Raw genomic sequence first — 12,695 nt, forward strand, 5'->3', positions numbered from 1 at the left:
ACAAACCAGGCCAAAAATCCAGGCCTCAAATGCCACCCCCACACCATGCCTCTCTACCCTCCCCCCCCCTACATACCAAACCCAAGTGACACAGCTTAAAATTAGCTTGCCAGCTCCAGGCCCCAGTCAGGCCACTCCAGGCCCAGCTTTTATGCATAGTGAAGACAAGGGAGCCAGCCAGGAAGGGAGAGAGTGAGGGAGAAGGGGAAAGGCAGCTGGTGCTATCCCCTTTTAAAGTTGCAGGCATTATGGGCATGGAATAACAAAAGATTACACTTTCTGGTCCACCCCTGGACCTCTCTGGTCCTCTATGGTTTCTTAAAGGCACCCAGCCTCAAACCATAACAAGAAACTGGGTGGCTCTGCCTGTCTGCCACCTACAATGGTGGTGGCAGCACCTGACCCCGGAAGCTCAAAAACACCCAAATCTTGCCTGACACCTCCTGATATCCAACTCTGCCCAAGCAGGCACTTGGGAGTCCTACCTGCACACTCCACCCCATACCCCAGGGCAGGAGTCACCTGAGGTCTCATTCCTCTCTGTCCCCCTTCATCGATTCCACCAGCATGGCCTCACAGAAAGAGCCAGACAACAGCTGGGAGGAGAAGAACCACCCAGAGAACAAATTGGAGGAGCTGAAGTGCAGCCCCAAGGAAGAGAAAAAGGAAGAAACAGTCAAGACAAAGGATGACAATGATGATGATAAGGAGGCCAATGATGAGTGTGAAGATGACCAGGATGAGGAAGAGGAGGAGAAGCAGAAAGAGGATGAGAAGGAAGATGAAGCCATGGCAGACCCCTCTGTGCTACCCGAGTGGGTGAATAAGAGCCCTAAGTGTGGGCAGAGCTTCCTGCCTGGCTCAGAGCTAGTGAAGCACCACTGCCCCCACCCTGGAATCCAGCCCTTTGTGCTGACTGTGGCCACAGCTTCAGCTGCACCTCCAATCTCACCAAGCACCGCCGCACCCACACTGAGAGAAATAATTTGTGTGTGGTGACTGCGATAAGAGATTCACTTGCAAGTCCTCCCTCAGGATGCATTTTTCTGTCCGCACCAGTGAGAAGCCCTTCACTTGTGATGACCACGGGAAGAGCTTCAAAACCAGCTCTATCCTCACCCAGCACCATCGTTTTCACACTGGGGAGAAGCCCTTCACGTGTGTTGCCAGTAGCAAGAGCTTCAACCGCAACTGGAACCTCACCCAGCACTGCCGCACTCACATGGCCAAGAAGCCCTTCACCTGCAGTGACTGCAGCAAGAGCTTCAAACACAGCTGCTCCCTCACCAACCACTGTCGTATCCACACTGGACAGAAGCTGTTCCCCTTTGCTGACTGTGGCAAGAGCTTCACCAACAGCTCCAAACTCATCCGGCACTGCCTCATCCACAGTGGTGAGAAGCCCTTTACCTGCAGTGACTGTGGCAAGAGCTTCAACCAGAACTCTACCCTCACTGAGCACCGCTGTACCCATGCCAGTGAATCAGTGCACACTGGGGAGCAGGCACAGATAGACCCACTCCGGATCTGTTGGGGTAATCATGAGCCCTTAGAGGGCCTTCCAGCAGATGGAACCAAAATCGCCTCTTTTCTCCCTGCATTTCTCAGAGGCTGGAGGCTCCAGCAGCAGCAAACACCTCCTGCCTTTCTGAACACCAATTATTGGTGATGAGAATAATTACAGTGCTGAATCGGCACAGCCAGAGCTGCCATTGGAGCTGAGCTAAGCTTTGCCAGGATTTGTCTGGTTCTTCCCCAATTCTTTGTGTCTCCTTGGGGTAAAGAAACCCTGTCCATTGTCCAGTTGTGTCAGTAAAATCCTAAAGTTACCACAATCCTGTCTTTTTTCTTTTATTTTAGACATTCCTGCCCACAATGGCCAAATGTTGGAGGCATTTTTTCCCTAGGAATGGGGCTGGAGCCATGTGCCCAGTTCAGGGAGGCTAAAGAGAGGTTCTCAGAAGAGTCTTGAGGTTGTCTTGCTGGGGCCAGTCTCAGGGACATCTCAGAGGGTTTTGGGGGGGGTCAGGTGATCTTAGATGTCTGGAGGGTTCTAGGATTGACTTGGGAATCTTGGAGGGTGTAGTGGGAGGGATCTCAGGAAGGTCTTTGGAAGCACTCAGAAAACTTCTGTCAGCTTTCTACCATGATGCTCTGCTTCTTTCCAGTAGGCCTGGGGCTTCCAAAGGCCTTCTCCCTAGCTCAGCAGTGTTCCTGGTGGATTCCTTCCAGTGTTCTGGGCTTCACTCAAGCTTTCAACCCATCCAGAAGTGGGAAGAGATTTCTTTGAGTGTTCGTGCTGCTGACTGCAGCAAGAGTTTCAGAATCTTGCCACCTCTTCCAGCACTGCTGTGTCCACACCAGTAAGAAGCCAGACTGCTGCAATGGCTGTGGCAAGAGCTTCCATTGGAGTAAGATGTTCGTCACCCACTGGCATGTCCACACCAGCAAGAAGCCCTTCACATGCACCAACTGCTGCAAGAGCCTCACCCAGAGTTCCCTCATCACCTTTAGGGCTGCAACAAGAGTTCAGTGACAAGTCATCCCTCACCCAGCACTACCATGTCCTCACTGGTGAGAAGCCCTACACCTGTGCTGAGAGAAGCAAGAGTTCATCTGCAGATCCAGTCTCACCTGGCATACATACACCCACACCAGTGACCAGCCCACACTGGGGGGGGGGACAGGGGGACACACACAAACTCACTGACCCCAGCGCTGTTGCGGTAATTGTGGCCCTTCTGGGACACCCTTTCCAGCCTATTGAAGCAACATTGCCTCTTCAACTTGGTTTCCTCAGCAGTTGGAGGCTCCAGCAGGAAAAAACAGCTCTTGCTCTTCTAAAAACCAATTAGCGATGATGACAATAATTTTGGTGATGAGTCGGCACAGCCAGGAGACACCACTGGAGCTGGGCTGAGCTTTGCCAGGTTTTGGCTGGCTCTTCTCCAATGCTTTGGGTTTCTTCAGGTTAAGAAAAACCCTGTCCATTGATCAGCTGTAAAGATAAAACCCCAAAACCTGGCTTTTCCAGGTTTGTTTTAGACATTCCTTCCCAAAATGCTCATTAAGAACATTTCTTCCCTAGGGCTGGGGCTGGAGCCATATGTCCACTTCAGGGAGTTCTGAGTGGTGTTCTCAGAGGACTCCTGAGGGTGTGTTGGGTGGGTCTCAGGGGCACTTCATAGGGTTTATTGAAGGGTTTTGAGATGTCATTGATAGGTCTTGGCTGGTCTAGGGAATCCCAAGATTGACTTTGGTTATATCAGGGGCGGATGTCAGAAAGGTATCTGGAGGGTGTCAGGAGGTCTTAAGGGCATCTGGAGGGTCTCCAGGATGGGGTCCTGGGGAATTTTGGAGGGGTCTCAGTGGTTTCTTGGTGAGGGGAGGGGGTGTTTGTTGCCTGGGTGTAACAGTGTGAGAGCTGAAATCCCCCACACACCAACAATGACCAGGCTAGCTCAGTCTGGAAGCAAATGAAAGCTGTATTTACAAGCAAAACTACAATCTGTGACGAAATTCAATTAATATGTACAAATAGACACTATTCACAATGTTTACAAATATGTACAATCAACAGAAAAACACAGCCAAGCCCCCTTTGCTTCCCCCAAGGGGCCTCCCCCCCAGCCAGAAGGAATCACCCCAGACCCCTCTGGCAGAAGGCAGAGAGTCAAGAAGCAGAGAGGCTGTTAGACTTAGCTTGTCAAGGTCAGTATGTTATCTTCAGCCAGAAAAGAAGAAGCAGGCAGACAGAAGCTGAGCAAGCTGAGACTGAGACTGCCCAACTCCCAAACCTTGTTTTGAGTAGAGATTCTTAAACATTTCTCTCTCTCCAATGGAAGTGTTTAGAATAATCATTATTCTGCTTTCTTACACCCAATAGTGATTTTTTTACATTCTTTCACTTTCTCTGCTCAAACTTTGTGAAGAAAAATTAAAAAGACAGTCTTAAAACCATCACACTGGGTAACAAAGGGCAAGAAAGAACCCTGGGACTTCTTTCCCAGCCTCCATATCAGCCCCATCCTGGAGATGTTTGGGCATGTCTTAGCAGAGGATCTCCAGCCCCGTGGGGATAGGGGGCAGCTGTAGGGGGGGATGTAGGACATGGGGATGTCCTGCCTTGGCACTGCTCTTAGCTCCACCACATCTCTCCTAGCACTGAAGCATCATGAAGGGGCCATGACCCAGAGAATGCTTCAACCACCTATGCCAACCACCACCTTTTCCAGAAGGCATGAGGCTGTATGGTCTGCAATGCATTCATGGGCTGGTTCCACTGCTCAGGGGTCTTAGGGATGCCGCCCCCAGCTCCTTGTGAAGAAAATCAACCCTCTCCCAGGAAGACCTAGGCCACACTGTTACAAATCAACCTGAAAACCACTTTTGCCAGCACCTCTGATGAAGATTCTGGAGATGACCTAAACCACTCCTCACAATTACAGAGCCAACTGGACAAGTTCCAGAGCTGAATTTCCTCCAACTCAGAACCATGAGACACCCTAAAGCACTGCGCAAAGTGTGACCCCACACCAGCCCTGTCATTCACACAGCCACATGTCACAAAATCCTGCAGAAGCTAGCTCAGATAGAGCAACTGTGGACAAGCAGGGTCAAAGGTTACCAGTGTGCCCCTGATCTCTCAACAAGTCAACTGGGACAACAGCAGGAGATGCACAAGCTAGGGCTGTCATCTCTGACCTAGGCTCATCAACCCCCCTGGAACCTGCAGAGAGGGTGCTCACCCCTACCCTAACACTGGTCTGGCCACCTGTGACCACAAAAGGCTGTAGAAGGCACCACAGCCTCCTGCAGAAGCACCAGAGACATCACTGCAGGTGGCCTTTGACCACCTGCATACCCCTGGCATCTCAGCTACTGGGACAGCTGGGAAAACAACAGGATCAGTACAACCCAGGGCCTGCTCCTGCCCTACCTCCAACTCAAGCCCCTGAGACACCCTAAACTGCTGCACAAAAAAAGGTGCCTGCCCCTGCCCTATCAGTGCCCCATCCACCTCTGGCATCACAAAAGGCTGAAGACACCAGGGACATCACAATCGGGGCAAGGGTCAGCTGTGTACTCCTCATTTCTCAGTTATCAAGCCAACAGAGAGAACACCATGTTTTGACTGGGAACAGATTAACAAGGCAGGAATTATAAAAATATAGTTATCTTTACTTTCCCAAAACCCCTGCCCCAAAATTATGTACAAAACTGATTAAATTTTATTTACAGTCACAAATGTTGGTCACAAATTCAGTACAATTTAGAGAAGGGCAACTACAGTATAATTTAGAGAATTCAGAAAAAGGAAAAGGCTAAGCCACAAAATAGCTTTACCCTACTTACAAAATCAGAGGCAAGCCATGATCCTAGGGAAAGCTGAGAGTCAGATTTTACTCATGAGAGTGAAGGAGGAATTTGGAGATGGTCCCTAGATCTCTCCTTGGCAACAGCCTCCAGAACTGAAAGCTTTATAATCCAATTTGTGGATCATGTGGCATAAATCCAAAGAAAAAGGCACCTGCCAAAGCGTCCTTAGATATGGCTCCCGCTAGGCAAATCTCATGGAGCAGTGCTGTCTAGGCAGCACAAGAGAAACCGCACTGCTGGCGTGTTCCCAGCAAACAGCTGCAGTTTATGGCAGGCAGGGTTGCTCCAGCATGGGCCAGGGACCAGGATCCCAGGGTAGGCAGGTCCAGGAAGAAGCCAGATCCAGGTGCTGTAGGCTAATGTCTCCAATTTCACCACAAATGTAGTGGGTCCAAGCCTAAAACGAGTCCCAGAACGAATCCAAAACAAGCCCCCAGACCACTTTCTGATTTCTCTATTTAAGATTTCACTAGACAATGTGTCCAGTGCCAATATATACTGGGCCCGAAGAACCTGGCCAGTCACAACTCCAGATTCCAGCATTGGGTGAATACATGTGCAAGCACACATGAGGGACTTCAGTCACCAGGAGGAGGAAAAGGCCTTTTTTACCTTTCCCCACTCAAGCCCCAGGGGGAGGGGAAAGGAATTTCATGCCTTTGTCTTCCCCTATTCAAACCTCCGCAGATGGAGGTGGGGCAAGTTGGGTTTGGAGCACCCTACAACACACCAGAAGATCACAGAACCACAACACCTTCTGGACTGAGAGGGACCTTTGAGATCTTGGAGTCCAATCATCAGCCTAACACTGGAAAGTCCTTGTAGAACATTTCCCTAATCACTACATGGATATGACTCTTAAACACCTCCAGGGGTGGGGACTCCACAACCTGCCTAGGCAAGCTACTCCAGTGCCTGAGAACCCTTTCAGTGAAGGAATTTGCCCCAACATCCAACCTGAACTTCCCTTGCACTCTCCAGCACCAGTCAGGGTAGGCCCAGTAAAGCTTATCCCCATGCAGCATGCACAGCTTACAGCAATGTGGTATCCAACCAAATCCCAGCTGTCCAGGGAATTCTGCTGTTAGGAACTGACAGAGCTGGAAGGCAGCAGCTAAACAGTTAACTGAGGTGTCTGCAGCTAGCCTATCTCCATGGCTAAGCTACAGCAGTTGCCCTATCACCTGCTAAGCCCTCCCCAGAAGAGAAAGGGGATCAGGAAAAGGAGAGAAGACCCCACAGGGAGTAAAGAAAATGGATTTGATGAAAGAGCCAAGCTGGTGCCCATGGCAATAAAAAGGAGATAAATTTATACTCAGCCCAGCAAAGGTCAAGTCACCACAAGAAACAGGAAGGCAGTCCTAGAGAGCAGACAAAGGAGGAATTCTAGCAGCACACTCCCAGCTCTTCAGCAAGCTTCCCCCTTTATGCTGAGTGTGGTGCTCATAGTCTGGGATACACCTGTGAGCCAACTTAACTCAGCAGGCCCTGGCTGACTCCATGCTGCTCATGGCCTGCAGCCCATTGCTGGCTTGGGATTCTGTCCCAGTAAGACAAGGGCAGTGCTGCCCCCACTTCTCCCATATCATTTATGTCACACCTAAGTCACTGCTGCTGTTTGTTCCTGTCTCTCAATACACATTTAGACACATCTACAGCATGGATTAGTCTCCTGGTTCATGAGTCCCAAAAAGTCGTTAGAGACATGCCTGAAGTGTCAGAAAGGGAGACACTATACCAATCAATGTCGGTATAGGTATAATTCTCAAGGGCAGCTGATACAGGGAAACCGAGTGCGGAGCACGGGACGGCACCGTGCACAGACACAAATTCCACAGCCATCGCTTTACAATCAGATGCCGGGAGTGCTTCCATTTCAAGCCTCTGTCCAGCAACAACAGGCAGCGCAGGGCCGGACCTGGCAACCTGCCACACAGTAACCTTACTTGACTCTACGGTACATTTACTACCAACAGATGTGTCAGGCCCCCTTCCAGAGAAAACTCAAGCACTGATATTAGGTAGATCATCAACAACACTATCAGGGCTTTTTGTGCTCCCTGGGGTCATTGAGTCTGATAGCATGGACAAAATTCAGATTATGGTATGGACCCTGTTTCCTCCCCGCACAGTACTGAAGGAAAGCTGTATTGCACAGCTATTGTTGTTCCCTTTAGGATTAGAACGTCCCCTTATAGAGGGACCCCCTAGAATTAAATGAAGATTCGGATCTACTGGGGACCGACAGATTCTATGGGTGCAGACTATTTCTCAAAAACGTCCTATCTGTCAATGTGTTCTGATGTGTGGTCAGCAGAAAATAGTGCTCAGTGGCATCATTGATACTGGAGCAGACATTACGGTGATTTCTAAAGCTAAGTGGCCCCCCCGCTGACCCTTAGGCAGTGTATCCCAGGCACTGGCAGGAATAGGGGGAACTGGAGAAAGTCATCAAAGGTCAAACTTAATTCAGATTCAAGGTCCTGAAAGGCATATAGCATCTGTGAAACCTTTTGTTCTGCCTGTGTCTATGGTGCTGTGGGGTCGTGATGTGCTTTCGCAATGGGGGATGACCATGGACACCCATTTTTAGAAGGGGCCATTGCAGTGCACGACACCTTCCAATTAACATGGAAAACAGATACCCCTGTCTGGGTGGATCAATGGCCCCTACCATTGGAAAAGCTCTGTGCACTCTAAGAACTAGTCACAGAGCAATTGAAAAAGGGGCATATTGTACCTTCCACAAGTCCATGGAACTCTCCTATTTTTGTTATCAAAAAACAAAAGGGCAAGTGGCGCTTACTCCATGATCTCAGAAAAATTAATGACGTTATGGAAGATATGGGAAGCCTCCAACCAGGGCTACCCTCACCTACAATGATACCAAGAGATTGGCATTTGACTATTATTGATCTAAAAGATTGCTTTTTTAGCATTCCTTTACATCCAAATGATGCTCCTAAATTTGCTTTTTCAGTTCCAAACGTCAATATGCAACAACCATTACAGAGATATCATTGGGTTGTGCTTCCACAAGGAATGAAAAATAGCCCTACAATCTGTCAATGGTATGTAGCAAAAATTCTTAGTCCTATTCAAAACGCCTTTCCTGATGTCTTGATATATCATTATATGGATGACATCCTAGTGGCAGCACAAAACCCCGAGCTCCTGGAGAAAGCCATAGCCCTCGCAGTGACTACTGTAACTCAAGCAGGTTTTTGTGTAGCACCTGAAAAAATTCAAAATGTATCACCTTGGAGATATTTAGGATAGTGGATACGAACTCAGTCAATTGTCCCACAACCTCTGCAAATCAGAAAGCATATTAAAACCCTTCATGATGTTAAAAAACTGTTAGATAACATAAATTGGGTTCGTCCCCTCTTAGGAATTTCTAACGCAGATTTGGGTCCCTTGTTTGAATTGCTTAAGGGAAATACTGACCTTAGCTCCCCTCATTCCTTAGGTCCTGAGGCACTCCAATCTCTGCAAAAGGTTGCTATGATTATCGCTTCATGACAAGCTCATAGGTGGGCTCCTGAGTTTCCCTTTTTTTCTGATCTTGCTAAATCCTGCTCAACAGCCACACGCTTTGATTTTTCAATGGGACACGCAGAAATCAGATCCATTGCTTCTCACTGAATGGATCTTTTTGCCGAACCAATCAACAAAAACTATCTTTTCACAACATGAAATTTTTGCCTATTTGATCATCAAAGCCAAAGATTGCTGACTCTAAAAGGAATGAGCTTTGAATGTATCTATTTGCCTATCACTGACACATACTTGCAATGGCTTTATCAGCAATCGGAAATTTTTGTCACAGCCTTAACAGCTTACACAGGTAGACTTTCTATGCACCTGCCTTCACATAAGTTGTTTAACCTTGACTTTTCTTTATCTCCCCTACCTAAGAGAAGTATCCAGCCACTACAGGCCATCACTGTTTTTACAGACGCATCTGGAAAAATTCACAAGTCTGTCATTGTGTGGCGGGACAACCAGTCTAAACAATGGAAATCTGATGTTGCCACAGTTTCAGGCTCGCCTCAGATAGTGGAATTAGCTGCAGTAGTACGAGTTTTTCAGAAATGGTCAGAGCCTCTTAATCTTATCACTGATTCAGCTTATGTGGCAGGCATCGTTCAGAGAGCTGAGGCTGCAGTATTAAAAGAAATCAGTAATTGTTACAGGAACTAGTTTTTCATTTAGATTCCAGAACGCATCCTTATTTTGTCATGCATGTGAGATCTCATACTTCTTTACCTTGATTTATTGCAGAAGGAAATCATCGTGCTGATCTCATGACTTTGCCAGCACAGGTATTGCCAGATCGCATTGCACAAGCTAAGCTTAGCCACTCTTTTTTTCCACCAGAATGCAGGAGGACTCAAACGGCAATTTGGCCTCTCTTCACAGCAGACTGCCAACATTATCGCTGTGCCAGAAACATTCCTTTCCCTCTGTTGCTGGTGGAGTTAACCCTAGAGGGTTACAAAGCTTGCAACTATGGCAAACAGACGTTACACATTTTCCTGAATTTGGTAGCCTTAAATACATTCACTCTTCCATTGATACTTTTTCAGGAGCTTTATATGCCTCTTGTCATACAGGAGAAAAATCCCGAGATGTTCGCAGACATTTCGTACGAGCTTTTGCAACAGTGGGAATTCTCTCTCAAACAAAAACGGACAATGGCCCTGCCTACGTTTCTGCGGCCACTAAAGCCTTTTTTACCTCATGGGGTATTACCCATATTACAGGTATCCCCCACTCTCCTACAGGTCAGTCACCGATAGAAGGTTCCCACCAAATGCTGAAGCAACTTCTGTTGCAACAGAAGAGGGGAAGGGGGAGTACAACACCGGAGGAAAGGTTGCAGAAAGCCTTATATGTTTTTAATTTTTTGAACTGCTCTCTGTTAAATGATAACCCTCCCATTGTTAGACATTTTAGTACTAATCCATCTTGGGAAGTGCGAGAGAAAGCACCAGTTTTGATTCATGATCCTGAGACAAGATCTTAGGCCCATATCCTCTAGTAACATGCGGCAGAGGTTACGCTTGTGTTTCAACAGAAAGAGGCCCTCGGTGGATCCCAGCAGAGAAGGTCCGACCTTTTCGAGAGTCTCTAATGCATCAGGACGGCAATTCAGCAGAAGAATAGCTGACAACGACAGTGGAAGACCCACCGACTACTGCCTGAAAACAACTAAAGGCTGTTTGATTACAACACGTTCTGCTGAATCACGTTGGGAATTGCAAATTGGTTGATGATAAAGGCTGCTATGATCCAACCTTTTCATCTCCTCTCTATCAAGAAATCCTGACAGGCTGATAAATCATAACCATGTCATAACTTGTTGGGTTTGCCACATCCCGTAGAGAGGCAACCTGCTGAGAGACAGCTTGTGCTGAGCAGATGGTTCCAGAGGGGGTTGATTGTTGATGGAACTTTCTCAGGCTTTACTTTGCTTTGCTTCCAAACAGGAACAATTCCTCTGTGGTCAAAAAATTCCATCTGATGCCAGGTCTGTTGGCAGCAGATGGGGTGCATCTCTCTCAAAGTGGAAGAAGGTTTATATCGCAGGGGTTGGCCAGGCTCATTAGTCATGCTTAAAACTAGGTTGGAAGGGGGGGGAGGGAAAAAGCCAGGCTTACTGTAAGCAAGCCTGGGACAACTGTGGGGCGATGTGTCAGTTTCACTGCTGTCTCAGGGGAGGCAGAAAACAGTGAGTTGTGTGTTGGAGAAGATGCAAGGGCTAGCAATGAGTGCAAGCTGAGGGACAGCAAGCCAGGGTAGAAGGTTAATAAGAGCCTTCAGCCTGTTACCTTGCAGCATGCTGGGGACACACAAGAACTCTTAAAGTCTTACAGAAATGTACCACAGGGATCAAGTAATAAGGAATCAGCACACGGACAGCTCACTGCTAGGTTGGTGGCCATGGAAATAGCTGGGAATGGTCACACTGCAAGAGTGAAAGCCAATAGATGAACTCCATCCCTGAAATGCTTATATGCCAAGGCACAGAGCATGGGGAATAAGCAGGAGAAGCTGGAGATCTGCGTTACGCTAAATGACGGTGATATAATTGCCATCACTGAAACATGATGGGACAGCTCCCACAACTGGAATGTTGTCATGGATGGCTCTGTACTGTTCAGGAAGGATAGACCAGCAAGACAAGGTGGGGAAGTTGCTCTCTATGTGCAAGAGCAACTGAAATGTGCTGAGTTCTGTCCAAGGCAGGAGGCAGAACAGTTGAAAGCTTGTGGGTAAGAATTAAGGGATGTGGAAAAAGAGGTGAAATTGTTGTAGGTATCTACTATAGACCACTGTTGCAGGGTGCTCCAAATCCCCCCAACCTTCCCTCATTGTCTATCAGCAGAGGTCTGAATAGAGGAGACAAAGGTGTGAAACACTCTTCCCCTGCCCTGATAACAGTAATAACCACCTATTGACCCTGCTGGGTGGAGGTATTTACAGGTGGGGAGAAGGGGATTTAGAAATGTGATAAGGGGGATATCTCACATTTTGGCCTGAACAGATTGTCTAGGAATATATAGAAGGGTGAGCAGAGAGCAGTCAGGGCTCTCACTTTCTGCCACTGATAATTCCACACGGCTCACCTGTGTTTTGGGGCCTGCTCATTTTGGCTCTGCCATTTTGGATGCTCATGTCTCGCTGCTCTCGCTCACTTCTCCCCGGTTCAGCCCACCAGCCATGGGACCTGCCTGCCACCGCCAGCCTGGGACCGATCCTGCTTGGGAGCCTGCCAGCAAAGCCATGAGTCTGGCTGCCTGGAACCTGCCTGCCATTTCACTTCTCCCTGGGACCAATCCTGTAAAGCCTGAGCCTCGAATTGGATCACAAATGGGCAGTTTCTGCAGCCTGTCAGCAGACAGAGTGAGCTAGGGACCATCTCCACATTTCTACTCCAATTTTTGTGAGTAAACCCGGCCTGCTCATATCTCCCTAAGGGTTATTGGCCAGCCTTTGATTTATAAATGGGTGAAGCTATTTGTGGCTTAGCCTTTTCCAGTCTCTGAACTCTCTAAATTGTGTCAAAAATTGCCATAAACATCCTGGAAGAATTCACGACTGAATAGAACCTGTAAACAATTTTTATCAGTTTTGTACATAGTTTTGAGGCAGGGTTTTGGGAAAATAAAAATATTTTATAATTCTCACCTTGCTAATTTAACCCCAAACTAATACAACCACCAAATCAAGAGGAAGATGTTGATGAGGCCTTCTACAGTCAACTGGAGGTAGCCTCTAGAGCAAAATCCTTGGTACTCATGGGTGAC

At 47.9% G+C, this 12,695-nt stretch overlaps 1 protein-coding gene across 1 annotated transcript; it reads left to right on the forward strand.

Annotated features, from left to right (window-relative positions):
- Positions 1 to 567: 567 nt before the first annotated feature.
- LOC128980164 (oocyte zinc finger protein XlCOF26-like) lies at positions 568 to 1,749 on the forward strand. Its single transcript, XM_054398612.1, has 2 exons — positions 568 to 815; positions 1,000 to 1,749. Exons 1-2 carry the CDS (start codon positions 568 to 570, stop codon positions 1,667 to 1,669), a joined length of 918 nt encoding a protein of 305 aa, XP_054254587.1. The 3' UTR covers positions 1,670 to 1,749.
- Positions 1,750 to 12,695: the final 10,946 nt, after the last annotated feature.

The sequence above is a fragment of the Indicator indicator genome, unplaced genomic scaffold (assembly GCF_027791375.1).
Source record: "Indicator indicator isolate 239-I01 unplaced genomic scaffold, UM_Iind_1.1 iindUn_scaffold_68, whole genome shotgun sequence".
In the NCBI taxonomy this organism is placed as follows: domain Eukaryota; kingdom Metazoa; phylum Chordata; class Aves; order Piciformes; family Indicatoridae; genus Indicator; species Indicator indicator.

Excerpts from the sequence above, each read along its gene's own strand:
- LOC128980164 (XM_054398612.1), top strand. The coding sequence starts at position 568 with ATGGCCTCACAGAAAGAGCCAGACAACAGCTGGGAGGAGAAGAACCAC. Across the intron at positions 816-999 it reads GACCCCTCTGTGCTACCCGA|CTGCGATAAGAGATTCACTT; the intron begins GTGGGTGAATAA and ends TGTGTGTGGTGA.